Below are 13,677 nucleotides of genomic sequence, written 5' to 3' on the forward strand. Positions count from 1 at the left end.
ATTTCAAAGGGAGAGGAAGAGATAGTAGATGACATGAATAAGCACACTACATAGGCCATATGGATTTGCCTTCATTTTTCTCTGTTTTCAAACTTTGTTCTCAATCTCATTGAGGCTGTTTTGATATATTTGCAGCTCTAGGGGTTGGTTTTTTTTTTGTGAATGTTTGTTTGGGTTTTTTTTTGTATGCATGATTATTTATGTTTTCCGTAAACATCTGAAAACTTGACTTTTTTCAAAATTGTGATCTTCGTTTCCTTCTATATTATCCCTTTTCTTATTGTATTTTGTCTTTAATTTTCTGTAAACCGTGTCGAGCTCTAGTCTTTATTTTATTTTATTTATTTATACATTTATAATTGAAATAAAAGGCAAGCAAAAATTCTTGTTTAAGTAAATCAAAAAGAAATAGTCATAAGGAATCACATTTAACAAGTTAGAAATCGATAATTTCTTCTTAGACCTACACATGAAATCTACGGGGAAGTAGCCCATAACCTTAGGGACTTATAGCATAAACAAGAAAATCATCTACTATAATAAAACCCTAAGCGCACATGCGCACTCTTACCTGCGTGTTCCGTGATCTGTATGTCCATGGCTGGCAAGAGTGTGCATGCGCGCTTCGCCCCCCCCCCCTTCACTCACTGTAAGGAAGGAAGGCAGTTCGTCATCGTTGACCCCCCCCACCGCACCCAAACCCCCGTTGAGCCTCACATCCGCTCCTCCCACCACGAAACGACTACAAACCTCTGCATGTTTCCATCTCCCCCACCCCGCCACTACCGCCGCCGTGCAGCCGATCCCACTGACCCTCCCATCCGCCCCTCCCACCGCGAGACAATCTACAAACCTCCCGGCACCAGCAGCGTCTCCAACACTTTAAACACGCTGCTTTGCGGCCTTCTACTGATGATTTCCTCTGCCGTGTCTCTGTCTTGAAGGACAAAATAAGAAATTAGAGGTTATGAAGAGGATAGCTAGCTTTACGTTTTAAATAGATAGCTCAGTATGTAGTGGCAGGTAAAAAAGCAAATAGAATGTTAAGAATTATCAGGAAAGGAATGGAAAACAAAGATGAGAATGTGTGCAATTCTGGTGACTACATTTCAAAAAAGATACACCGGAATTAGAAAGGGTATAGGGAAAGATGATGAAAATGATAAAAGGAATGGAATGACTTCCCTATGAGGAAAGGTTAAAGTGGCTAGGGCTTTTTTAGTCAGGAGAAGAGATGGCTCAGGGAAGATATGATAGAGGTCTATTAAAAAACAGAGGGGAGGGGGTCTTTTACTAAGGCACACTAGCCAATTTAGCATGTACTAAATGCTAACGCATCCATAGAATATAACGGGCGCGTTAGCATATAGCGCGTGCTAATATTTAACACGCACTAAATCAGCTAGCGTGCTTTAGTAAAAGACCCCCAGAGTGGAGTGAAACGGGTAGATGTGAATCACTGGTTTACACTTTTCAAAAATACTAGAACTAGAGGGCATATGACAAAGCTACAAACTAGTAAATTTAAACAAACCAGAGAAAATATTTATTCTCTCAATGTACAATTAAACTCTGGAATTCATTGCTGTAGAATGTGGTAAAAGTGGTTAGCTTAACAGGGTTTAAAAAAGGTTTAGATAATTTCCTAAACAAAACTTCGGAAGCTGCTATTAAGATACACTTGGAACTCTTATGTTCTTATATATGGCTCAGATTTTTGTGCCTAGGAATACACTCACAAATCGAGTAATAAATCCTTAATTATCTTTAATTGGGTGCTAACAACAAATTATTGAAATTAATTGGCATTCGTTAAAATTTGCGTGCACATCTGGCTGTGCGCTATTCTATAAGGTGTGGACCCTAACTCTTCTAGTCCATAACTCATAATGGGTGTGGCCATGGGCATATCAGGAGTGTTATGAAAATCTGGACCCATGGCCACGCCCCCATGCCTGCCCAGTTCTGCCCACGTCCCACCCCGCCCCACCCTTCTTAACCTGTTCATGCATCGGGATGACATCCGCACATGTGCGGAAATGATGCAATGACATCATACGCATGCATGCATGTGCGTGGGACATCACTATATTGCATCCGTGTGGTCGCGGATACCGTCCCGACGTGGGAAGCTTTTCAAAACCCAGACAAATTGCTGGACCCTTGGACGTGTCCTCAAAAGGAAGACATGTCTGAGGAAATCCGGATGTCTGGTAATCCTAGTTTTGGAGCTCCTTTCTAAATTTCTGCCCTGGGCCCCAGCATGTTTAGCCATTGATCTCACCTAATCTGGCAATTTTGGCCCTGATTCTGCAAATTGCCTCCCGATTTTAGGCAGCTGTAGGCGTCCTACAGCTGTCTAATCAGCCAATTGGGATGTACGCTTTTTAAAAAAATGCTCCCCAGGCAAGCCGCCTATATTGAAGGCGCCTCCAGGAGCCTAGGGAGGCCTGCAAGATGCCTAAGCTCGCCTAAGAGCCTTAGGCAAACCTAGGTGGCCCTACGCATCTCCCTAGTAGAGGAAGAGATGCTTACAATGTAGGCCAGCAAAATGCTGGCCTACATTGTAAGTAGACACGGCCGCTATACTTACTGCGGCAAGGGATCTCCCTGCCGCAATAAGTATAGCGGCCGCCTGTCCGATCGCTGGCAGGAGGGTGCCCAGCCCCTTCTGCCAGCAAGCTGAACCCCCTCCAGACCCCCCACGCTAACAACCCCTCCCATGCTACCTCCCCCCAACTAACCTCTACAGTGTTGGCCGGCCAGGCAGGTCTTGCTGCCATCCAGCCAGCAGGCCCGCCTCATCGAAATGAGGCGGGCCCGCCCCTTCCTGGCCCATCCCCACTAAGTCTAAGGCCTGATTGGCCCAGGCTCTAGAAGCCTGGACCAATCAGGCTGTAGACATAGCGGATCCGCCCATCCCCACTAACCCTAAGATCTGATTGGCCCAGGCGCCTAGAGCCTGGGCCAATCAAGCCTTAGGCTAGTTTATTCTTTTCTCTTGGATACAGTTTCTAATTTCTGAGTGTTTCAAGGTTTCTGGCTTGCAGATGTACCACAATTCTGATATTCATTTCTCCGTCCCCAGTTTATGAAGTGGTGACTGTGTCTGGAGACATTCGAGGAGCAGGCACGGATGCTAATGTCTTTGTGACTCTCTTTGGAGACTTTGGGATAACTCCTAAGATCCATCTAACCAGCAAGTAAGCAAAAGATATTTCTTGTGGCTTTACAGCTTTTTTGCACCTGTTATGAATGCATATGTACTGGGCTGAGTGTCTTTACTGACATCAACATATTAGATGCAATTTGATTATGGGGCTCATTTTCAAAAAAGATAGACATTCAAAAGACAGCAAAAATTGGCACTTAGACGTCTTACCAGTCAAAACGGCCAAGTGGGCATTTTCGATACTGACTTTGTAGACATCTTTCTGGTCGTTTTGTTTCCAGTGTGTCTTAAACTTAAGGGTGCATGTTAGAGGTGGGTTTTGAGCAGGATTAGAGCGGGTTTAGCACTTGGACATTTTTCAATGATAATCATTTTACATAACATCCAGGGCACAATTAGGACGTTTTGGGCTAGACTCTCCCACCTAATAAAAGGTGAGAATTCAAGTATTTATAATGCATAGCATATCTACGATAACTCGGAAATAAGGCCCTTATATTAGTTGTTTGGGTTCTTCTTGTTATAGGTTATAAAATGGATCTGAGTGAAAAAATTTAAAATGGAATTTGAATATTAGTTGGCAGAACAAAGGAAACCCAAGGAATCCGCAGTTGGAAAAGGCGAAACCAACAACAAGAAGGAAAAACTGCGGAGTAGGTGTACGTGATGCAGGCTTTTATTCAGTTGATAAGACACATCCATAAGTTTTCCACATCAGTTTTGGGTAAGGAATGTTTATGTAACATTCAAATACGTCACGGGACGAATTGAAGTGGAGGAAGAAATCTTTTTTCTAAAGGGACCCACAGCGACAAGAGGGCATCTGCTGAAACTCATGGGGGGAAGATTTCATGGAGACACCAGGAAATACTTCTTCACCGAGCGGGTGATTGATCTATGGAATGCTCTTCCACGCCAGGTGGTCGAGGCCAGTAGCGTGATCGACTTCAAGAATCGATGGGACAAACAGGTAGGGGTACCACAGAGTTATGCTTAAAAAAATGGATACCCCAGGGAGGGAGGGCTAGTCTTGAGTGGGCAGACTTGTTGGGCCGCCGGCCCTTATCTGCCGTCATACTCTATGTTTCAAGTTTATTCCGGTTTTTGATTAAACGCTTGTTCAAAATGCAAAGCGATTTACAAAATATGAAAAAATAACATATAAACAATTAAATATTAGACATACTGAACATACTTGGCCATGATAACAAATCTACTGGTGATTTGTCAAGTAAGACGTACATGACTAATTACAAGTACATACTGGGTAGGTGGAACTGTTGAGCCCCGAGAAACAAATAGGGAAGGGGGGAGAAATACAATCGTCATAGAAAGAGAGAAAAACAATTAAGGTAAATACAAAAGGGAGATGGGAAGATAAGAATGAGAAGCAGAAAGAAGTAAATTGTGGACAGTTTCCCCGGTGGTGAATGTAACCATTCAACATTATTAAGAATCATATGGTCAGCTGAAGGCATCTTTAAAAATAAAGCACTTTAGGCTGCTTTTAAATTTTTGTAAGTTTTTTTTCGGTTCTTAAGTATAAGGGAAGAGAATTCCAAGTCATAGGAGCGGTCACAGAAAAGATTTCTAACACAGTCCGTGTTTTGAAAAAATATGTTCCTCAGGGGTCCAGAGGAATCTAAGTTTGGATGTAAAAGTCAAAAGTGGATTCAAAAGGGATGATACCTGATTTTGTCGAAATCGATGGATTGTCTTGAAAAAGCCATCCAGCGCACTGCTCCACAGCTTTGCACTGGACGGCTTTTACATCCGAACTTTAGATTCCTCCGGACCGCTGAGGAAGATATTTTTTCGAAACACGGACTGTGTTGGGTCCTTACCCACAACTTGATGTGGAAAACTTATGGATGTGTCATATTAACTGAATAAAAGCCTGCGTCATGAACACCTACTCTGCAATTTCTCCTTGTTGTTATTCGAATATTAGTTGCCAAACTTGTAATTCTGTACGGGTTCAAACAAACCTAACCAGTCTAGTTTTGAGGATTACAAATGAAATTCATGGGATAGGTTTATCTTGCCTACTACTACTACTACAATTAACATTTCTATAGTGCTGATAGACGTACACTGCACTGTTCATCAACAAATTTAAGAGACGGCCCCTGCTCAGTAGAGCTTACAATCTAATTAGCAAACAACAGGACAAGTAGGGGCTTAGGGAGTTTGTCAGGGTTATGAGTTAAATGCATTCTCAAAGAGGTGGGCTTTTGCAGGTAGTCTGGATTTAAATAGTTCCTGAATACCTTGGAGCCCCATTTTATGATAATTTATCTTATACATGTTTATAACCAGCAAGGGGTGAATCACTACTTGCTAGGTGAGCCAGCTTGCCTGACTGACTAGTCACATGACATTCTACGATACTCTCTCTTCTCCCGCCCCAACCATTTCCCTCCAAAGCACGATAGTGCGGACACCTTTTGAAGAACCCTCGTCTATCATGCATTTCAACTGTGGGTGTTCTGTGTATCGGACCAACTGGGAAAGCCAGCAGGATTGGGATCAGAACTAAAGGAAACAAATGCTGGTTAAATAATTTGGAATCGTTAAGAGAGGTTTCTGTTTCTCAGACTTGTATTGCATTACAATACGATACAATCTGCCAACTCCAGACTCCGTCCCTTCTACCATGGGCCGTATGCTTGAAACAAGCTGCCTGAATCTCTATGGTGGGCTCTGTCTCTGGCACTGTTCAAGGCCCAGTTAAAAGCCCACCTCTTTGAGAGCGCTTTCAGTTCCTAACTCCTCTCACCTTGGGCTCTGCTTCCCCAACCCTATATGTCATGTCTGTCTGTCCAAGTTAGATTATAAGCTCTTCAGAGCAGGGACTGTGTATAAATATCAGCCCACCTCTTTGAGAGCACTTTCAGCTCCTGACTCCTCTCACCTTGGGCTCTGCATCCCCAACCCTATATGTCATGTCTGTCTGTTCAAGTTAGATTGTAAGCTCTTCCGAGCAGGGACCGTCTATAAATGTCAGCCCACCTCTTTGAGAGCGCTTTCAGCTCCTGACTCCTCTCACCTTGGGCTCTGCATCCCCAACCCTATATGTCATGTCTGTCTGTCCAAGTTAGATTGTAAGTTCTTCCGAGCAGGGACCGTCTATTAATGTCAAAATGTACAGCGCTGCTTACGCCTTTCAGCGCTATATAAGTGATAAATAATAGTAGCAATTACAATAGTTCTTGTTATTATAATGGTATTTTCTCTCCTTTAGCTCATCTAGCAGTTAATAAAAATGACAATATTTTACCTGCTTGAACTAGGAATGAATTGGTTCTTTTGATGTCGCTACCTCTGGCTATGCTAAATTTTTACAAAGCTCCCATGCTAAGTGGGATGTGATTATAATATTATGGGATGTTACAGCATGTTATCCTTTCTAGTATGCCTTAGATGTGTTTCTCTTAATTGAGGATTGCAGCCGCTGTTTTCGCAATGTCATAACATCATGTTTTGTCCATTTCTACAGCACAGAGAAGAGGTACCTGCGCTAATTTACATTATAACCTCAAAAGACCATTTTCCTCTTCATGAAGCGACTCGTACATGTGATTCTTTAAAGAAAATGGTGTTGGAATGGTAAAGAAAATACATGAAGTTTCAAACCTGTTTTGCCATATCGTAGCATCCTGGAATCACGCTTGAAATTCAGTTGTAGCCATTTTTGGGGGGGACTAATGAGATGTCTATTCTATAAAGCCATGAAACGCAAACTTTGTGCGGCGGCCCACTTGTGGGCTGTGACAGATTCCAGATGTGCCGCGAGACGCCCGAAGAGGAGAGGCACCAGCGCTGTCTGACTGCTTACAAGATGCGCCTCTCGCGGCGAGAGGCACGCCCTATAGGCAGTCAGCCAGCGACGGTGCCTCGCCTGCTATCCGCACCTCTCCCTCTCCAGGACCCCACCACCGGTGGCAATAGGAGTCTCAGGGCCGCGGCTGGAGCTCATCCACGCTTGCACAGACGTCTGTGTGACGATGTCACACGTGCACATGACATCATCACATCAACGTCCACGCACTTCCGGATGGCCTCCAGCTGCGGCCTCACATTTAGTGTGCCGCAGCTTTAAAAAGTTTGCGGCACACTGCTATAAAGGAAAGAAGATACCTACTGCCCTTTTTACAATAGGTAAAATACATGCCTATAATGTAGCCTATAATGTAGCCATAGAGCTGGTGTTGTGTGTTCACACCTAAATGTTAGAGATATGCAAGTGACTTATAGTAGTCCATAGGGATCATGGATTTGATATACAGAAGTGGTCCCAAACTCAAACCCTTTGCAGGACCACATTTTGGATTTGTAGATACTTGGAGCGCCGCAGAAAAAATAGTTAATGTCTTATTAAAGAAATGACAGTTTTGCATAAGGTAAAACTCTTTATAGTTTATACATCCTCCCCCCCCCCCCCCGAAGGCCTGCATGTTCCCCCCTTCTTTGCAGCGTCCTCCAGCTTCCCTCCTGGCCTCCTGGTCTTAGTTTCAGCTAATTACCGCAGGCTGCAGAGAGGATCGCCGGTGCTGTCGCATTCCTTGCAGGCTGCCATCGGCCTCCGCAGAACGTTCCCTCAGCTGCGGTCCTGCCCCTCCTCTGACGTCAGGGGCAGGATCGCGGCAGAGGGAATGTGCTGCTGAGGACGACGGCAGCCTGCAAGGATCGCTACAGCACCGGCGATTCTCTCTGCTGGCTGTGGTAATTATCTGAAGGTAAGAGCGGGAGGCCATGGGGGAAGCCGGAGGACGCTGCAAAGAGCGGGCAGCTCTAGTACAGACAGCACTAGTACAGACAGCACTAGTACAGACCACGGGCCACAAAATAGAACCTGGCGGGCTGCATGTGGCCCCCAGGCCGCGAGTTTGAGACCACTGATATACAGTGGTCCAATATAAGTCCCCAACTTAAGTACAACTTGTACTTAAGAACACGATTGCAGCTTCATTTGATTTCATTGAGCAGTGTTTCCAGTGGCATAGACTCCTACACTTCTCCTGCAGCAGATTCAGGAATGACGCCTGGCCACATTAAGAACAGCGTGTGGTTGTGCATGCTGTACCTTAGAGGGAACACTGGGACTAGGGACAGTTGGCCCTTTTGTCAGCTGGGAGCAGAGGTAAGCAGCAAGAATCTTAAAATCTACAAGTTCTGAGTTACACACAAATCCGACTTAAGAACAGCTGTAAAAACGTAACTTGTTCTTAACCCGGAGACTGCCTGTCAGGGCCGGATTTTCCTATAGGCTAACTAGGCTTCAGCCTAGGGCCTCAAGATCAAGAGGGGCCTACATTCAAATTGTTAGCAAAATTAAAATTACACTATTCTAAAAACAGTGAACACTAAAACACTGAACTATATATGGTGCTGAGAATAAATGTCCAAATAAGTGTTTTCAACTTTTTTAAATTTATTATCCGTGTCACATTTTTTATAAAGGTTAGTACCAATAACAACATGTTTCATTTAACATATTGATATATATCACAGTAATGATGTATTTTATTATCTCTCATGTAATTTACAAACTTAAAAATGGGAGGTGAAAGGGCCTCATAAGTGGAATAGCCTAGGGCCTCTTTTCATCTAAATCTGGCTCTGCTGCCTGTACTGCCTTTATGTGGCATAAGCAAAAGTGTTTATACATTTATTATAGGTAGAAACTTTTATGTGTCCCTAGTAGGCTCACAATCTAAGTTTTGTACACAGAGTCAGAAGGAACCGCAGTGGCAATTGAACCCAGTTCCCTAGATTTTTAGTCCACTGCATTAACCCTTAGGCTACCCCTTCACCCTTATAAGTTATGTGCATGTGTGAATTCTGCCCATGCTCCAGTTAGACTCTGCCTAGGTGTTTGCCCATCTGTCAAATGCATGCTTGGGCAGAATTTAGACATTTATGCACATATGTGCACACATGCCATTATTCTAATTATTTACGCATATATTCAGCATGTAAATGCTACGACCTGCTTTCTCCCCCCGCCCCTTTACAAAACCGTAGCACAGTTTTTAGTGCCAACCTCAGCGGTAATAGCTCTGACGCTCATATGAATTCTGTGAACTCTTACTACCATGGCCAGCGATAAAAACTGCACTACGGTTTTGTAAAAGGTGTGGGGGGGAGGGGTTATAGAATTATCCCTAGGAAACTGCCCTCCTAATTAAAATACTTCCACGTGGGTAAATGAAAAACTCAGCATCATCTCCCTATTGCTCCACTGCCTATAGGTGATCTCTCAACAATTTTCCAAACATTGACTTCCATACCTGGCCCTATGAGTGCTCCAAATCTGTTAAAAATTCAGATTTTCACACCTAAGAACATAAGAAAACCAGCTACTGAGATACCTTCATTGGAAGCTTAATGCTAACTTAACTCCCACTACTTATAGCAGTGGTCTCCAATGCATGGCCCGAGAACCGCATGTGCCTTACCCCCCTCCCCCCCCAGTCCTCCATTGTGGCCCTCAAACAGTTGACTGAAATGATTTATTTCCTGCAAATGCATCATATTGCCCACTCGGAAAAAAAATTGCAATAGTCCAGGCATGGATAGGGTTACTAGACGTTCAAATTTACCCGGACAGGTCCTCCTTTTAGTCGTTACCACCGCGGCCAGCACTAAAAATCGCTCTACGGTGTTGTAACATGGCTTAACAGGTAGGCCACATAGGACAAATTAGTTTTGTGGTGATATTTACCAGTCTTGTTCACTAAGGATCCATAGAATGGGAGAAAACCTTTATGATGAGATTCAGAATCAGATGAAGATGTTGGGCAGTGACAGGGTTTTTATGGATAAATAATTTGATGCCCCCAAACTGAAGGAATCGGACTCTTTTTGCTATAGGCTCTCACAAGGAGCAAAACCATCAGTGAAAAGATCTTTGTTTATTGCCAATTCCCAGCTTGGTAAAAAATATATTCTCTAAATTTTATGATATGGCAAAATGGTGAAATCTCATGTATCTTCCTGATACACGTTGATCTATGTTATTGATGGAATGACTGTGATCGCATAGCATTTTATGCCTTATATCATGATCGATAAAAGCATGATAAAAAGATAAATTGCCATGCATTTTCCAAAGAAGACACTACCGTACCAGCCATTACACTAGGTTTTTGTGCTTGTGTGCTGGTAGTGAAACACATGTCATTATAGGCCTGCTTGTACGATGCCCGTGAGCTGGCACTGAAGCAGTCCAAGCATGGCGAGATATGTCATATGTTTCTAGTGTTTATTTTTTCCCATGCAAGTAGTTCAGTAAAAATACACTCAAGTTTATAATGACTTACCATAAGCAAAATAAACTAGGAATTAGTCTCTAGTTTTTATATATCTACTAGTATTTTAGCCCGTTACATTAACGGGTGCTAGAATATATGTCTGTCTGTCTGTCTTTCTTTCTGTGTCTCTCTCCCTCCCACTGCCTTTCTTTCTGTCTGTCTCTGTCCCTGGCCCCCTTTGTCTGTCTGTCTGTCTTTCTGTGTCTCTCTCTGCCCCTGTGCCTTTCTTCTTTTCTTTCTGTCTCCCTTCCTTTGGCTGTCTGGCTTTCTTTCTATCTATCTGCCTCTCTCTCCCCCCCCTCACTTCCCTGTGCAGCAGCCACAGCAGCATTCCCTCCCCCTCCACTATTTCCCTGTACAGCAGCATTTAGATCCCCCCCTTCTCTGTGCAGCAGCCACAGCAGCAGCATTCCCTCCCACCCCACACCACTTCCCTGTGCAGCAGCGTTTCCCTTACCCCACCTTTCCCTTCCCTCGGTCTTGCCTGCTCCCTTAGTCCCTTGCCGCCCCCACCCTTCCCTTTCCGCGGTACGACAAACCTGCCAATTACAGCAGCATGTGCAGCACTCTACACACACTGCTTCGGGGCCTTTTACAGCCCTGATTTACTCTAGCACGTCCCTGATGACATCTTCAGAGACATGGCAGAGCAAATCAGGGCAGTAAAAGGCCCCGAAGCAGCGTGTGTAGAGTGCTGCACACGCTGCTGGAATCAGCTGGTTTGGAGTCGGGACCGCGGCATCCCTTTGCGGCTGGAGTGTTTTGGGCTTGCCTTCCCACCCCGCGAGGTGTCGCCGCGGCTCCTCTCGATCCCGCCAGCATCGGAAGCCTTCTCCGACGCTGGTGCGGCTGGTGAAAGGAGCCGACACGGAGAACAGGGAGTCCAGCGCTGGCGTCCAGTCTTGCCGGCAAGTGGTAGGTGTTGGGAAGTAAGGTTGGGGACTCGCGCATGCGCACTCCTGCGGCCACAGACCTACAGATCATGGAAGCACGCAGATAAGAGTGCGCATGCGCGAGGTAGGCTTTTATTATATAGGATAAAGATGAAGGCCCTGTCAGCAAAAGGAATAGGCATGAGAGCACAAGAATACCCAGTTAGCCTGTGCTGCTCTGTGTACTGATAAATGCATTATCTAATTGAGTGAATGTGACAGATTTTCAATATGGCAATTTGGCTCTCTTTTTCTATAAGTTCTTCTTGCTGTATAGTTTTGATTGAGGGCAATTTCAAAAGGAAAAGGTAAATATAGTCCCCTGTATGACTTATGACTATTTCTATACCTGCAAGATATTAATTCCTCCACAGAGCAGTTTATGGACTTGCTATAAGCAATTTTTAATTTCTATACACTAAAAAGAGCACTGCGAGTAAAATTATCCTAAAAGATTTTTCACAAGACACTCAAAAAAGCAAGCAAAATACTTAGCAAGACTTAGGGCTCCTTTTATCAAGCCGCGCGTTAAACCACTGGCCGCGCTAACCGCTAACACCTGCCTCAAGCAGGCGGTAGTTTTTTGGCCAGCGCGGAGGTTAGCGCACGATTAAAAGTCGCGCGTGCTAACCCCGCTAGCGCAGCTTGATAAAAGGAGCCCTTAATGATGTACAGGGTGGGCTCATTTAGGTATTTACCTGGTGCTTGTCATCCATTAGTCATCAGCCCGGGGGGAAAAAAACCTGTAAAGTATTTTCCAGTTTTTCCAGTACCGAGGCCTTGCCTAATTAATTAATTGATATATTTTTATACACACAGATGCTTGTTTTTGAGGGCAGAAATTAAATTCGTTTTTTTGCCAATTGTTTTGTTCTTTTGATGTTTTTGGGGGGGCAAATATTAGGTTTTTGTTTTTTGACTTATGGGGTGGGCTTCTCTAGACAGCTAAATAACGTCTTTCAGAAATTGCTAGATTCTATAAACGGCGCCTAACCTTGCCTAACTTTCAAGCAACGATCTATGCGGTGGTCAATCAACTACTAGGCATCCTTTATAGAATGCGGCGGTCAATCAACTACTAGGCATCCTTTATAGAATCATGCTTAGCGGTGCCTGAGCGGACTTAAGCGTCACGAGGCGACTTAGAAGTAGGCACCGGTATGTTAGGCCAGGTTTTACCTATCTTGGATGCCTACTGACGCCTACGTTTACCACAACTATTTTCCGCCCCTAACCACACGTACTTTTCAGATAGACATTGGAGGGCATCTCAACTTAGGCATCGCTAGGCGCCACACGGATATCCACATGTATGTTCAATTAGTATGTTCTTTCATAGACAGATCTTGATCTAAAGTAATTCCAAAGATCTTAATCGTTGAAATTAACGGGTACGAAATTCCATCTAACAATACACTTTGATCAGAGGTCTTTTTACAGGGAGTTGCAGAAAAATTTTTCTTATCCTTATTGAGTTTTAATTTAAATTCCTGCATCCAGCGTTCTAAAACCAACAGTACTGCGGATATCAACTGTGATGTTTGTAGCAGCGTAGATGGAACAGGTACGAGTACAGTTATATCGTCAGCCTAACTGTAGTAACTGATATTAAGGGAAGACAATTTGGAACCAAGAGAACTCAAGTAAACATTAAAAAGTAAAGGAGAGAGGGGGAGCCATGTGGAACTCCACATCGGTTACGTCATATATCAGAATGAGTACAGTGGTGCCTCGCATAACGGACGCCTCACACAGCGAACGCTGCGCACAACGAACTTTATGTCTTGATCCGTACAACGAACTTCGTTTCACACAACGAAGTCGCCCGAGCTGCATCCTTCCGCGCAGGCACTGCGCTTAACTGCCCTCTCTCCGCCTGGCTCCCTCTTGCCCCCCCGACTCCCCGACACGATCGGGGCAAAAAGGAGCCCAAGCCCTCTTGCCCCGCCGATTCCCCAACTCCCCACACAATATCGGGCCAGGAGGGAGCCCAAGTCCTCCTGGCCACGGTGACCCCCTAACCCCACCCTGCACTACATTACGGGCAGGAGGGATCCCAGGCCCTCCTGCCCTCGACGCAAACCCCCCTCCCCCCAACGACCGCCCCCCCCAAGAACCTCCGACCGCCCCCCCAGCCGACCCGCGACCCCCCTGGCCGACCCCCACCCCCCTTCCCCGTACCTTTCTGTAGTTGGCCGGACAGACGGGAGCCAAACCCGCCTGTCCGGTAGGCAGCCAACGACGGAATGAGGCCGGA

The 13,677-nt window shown here is 44.8% G+C and overlaps 1 protein-coding gene across 1 annotated transcript in view; it reads left to right on the forward strand.

Moving 5' to 3' along the window:
* Window positions 1-13,677, forward strand: part of LOXHD1 (lipoxygenase homology domains 1) — a 485,723-nt gene that overhangs the window by 83,053 nt on the left and 388,993 nt on the right. The window contains exon 7 of the mRNA XM_033935008.1: window positions 3,089-3,203. Within this exon, the coding sequence (XP_033790899.1) occupies window positions 3,089-3,203 (115 nt within the window). The remainder of the gene's footprint in view (window positions 1-3,088; window positions 3,204-13,677) is intronic.

This window comes from Geotrypetes seraphini, chromosome 1 (genome assembly GCF_902459505.1).
Source record: "Geotrypetes seraphini chromosome 1, aGeoSer1.1, whole genome shotgun sequence".
Lineage (NCBI taxonomy): Eukaryota > Metazoa > Chordata > Amphibia > Gymnophiona > Dermophiidae > Geotrypetes > Geotrypetes seraphini.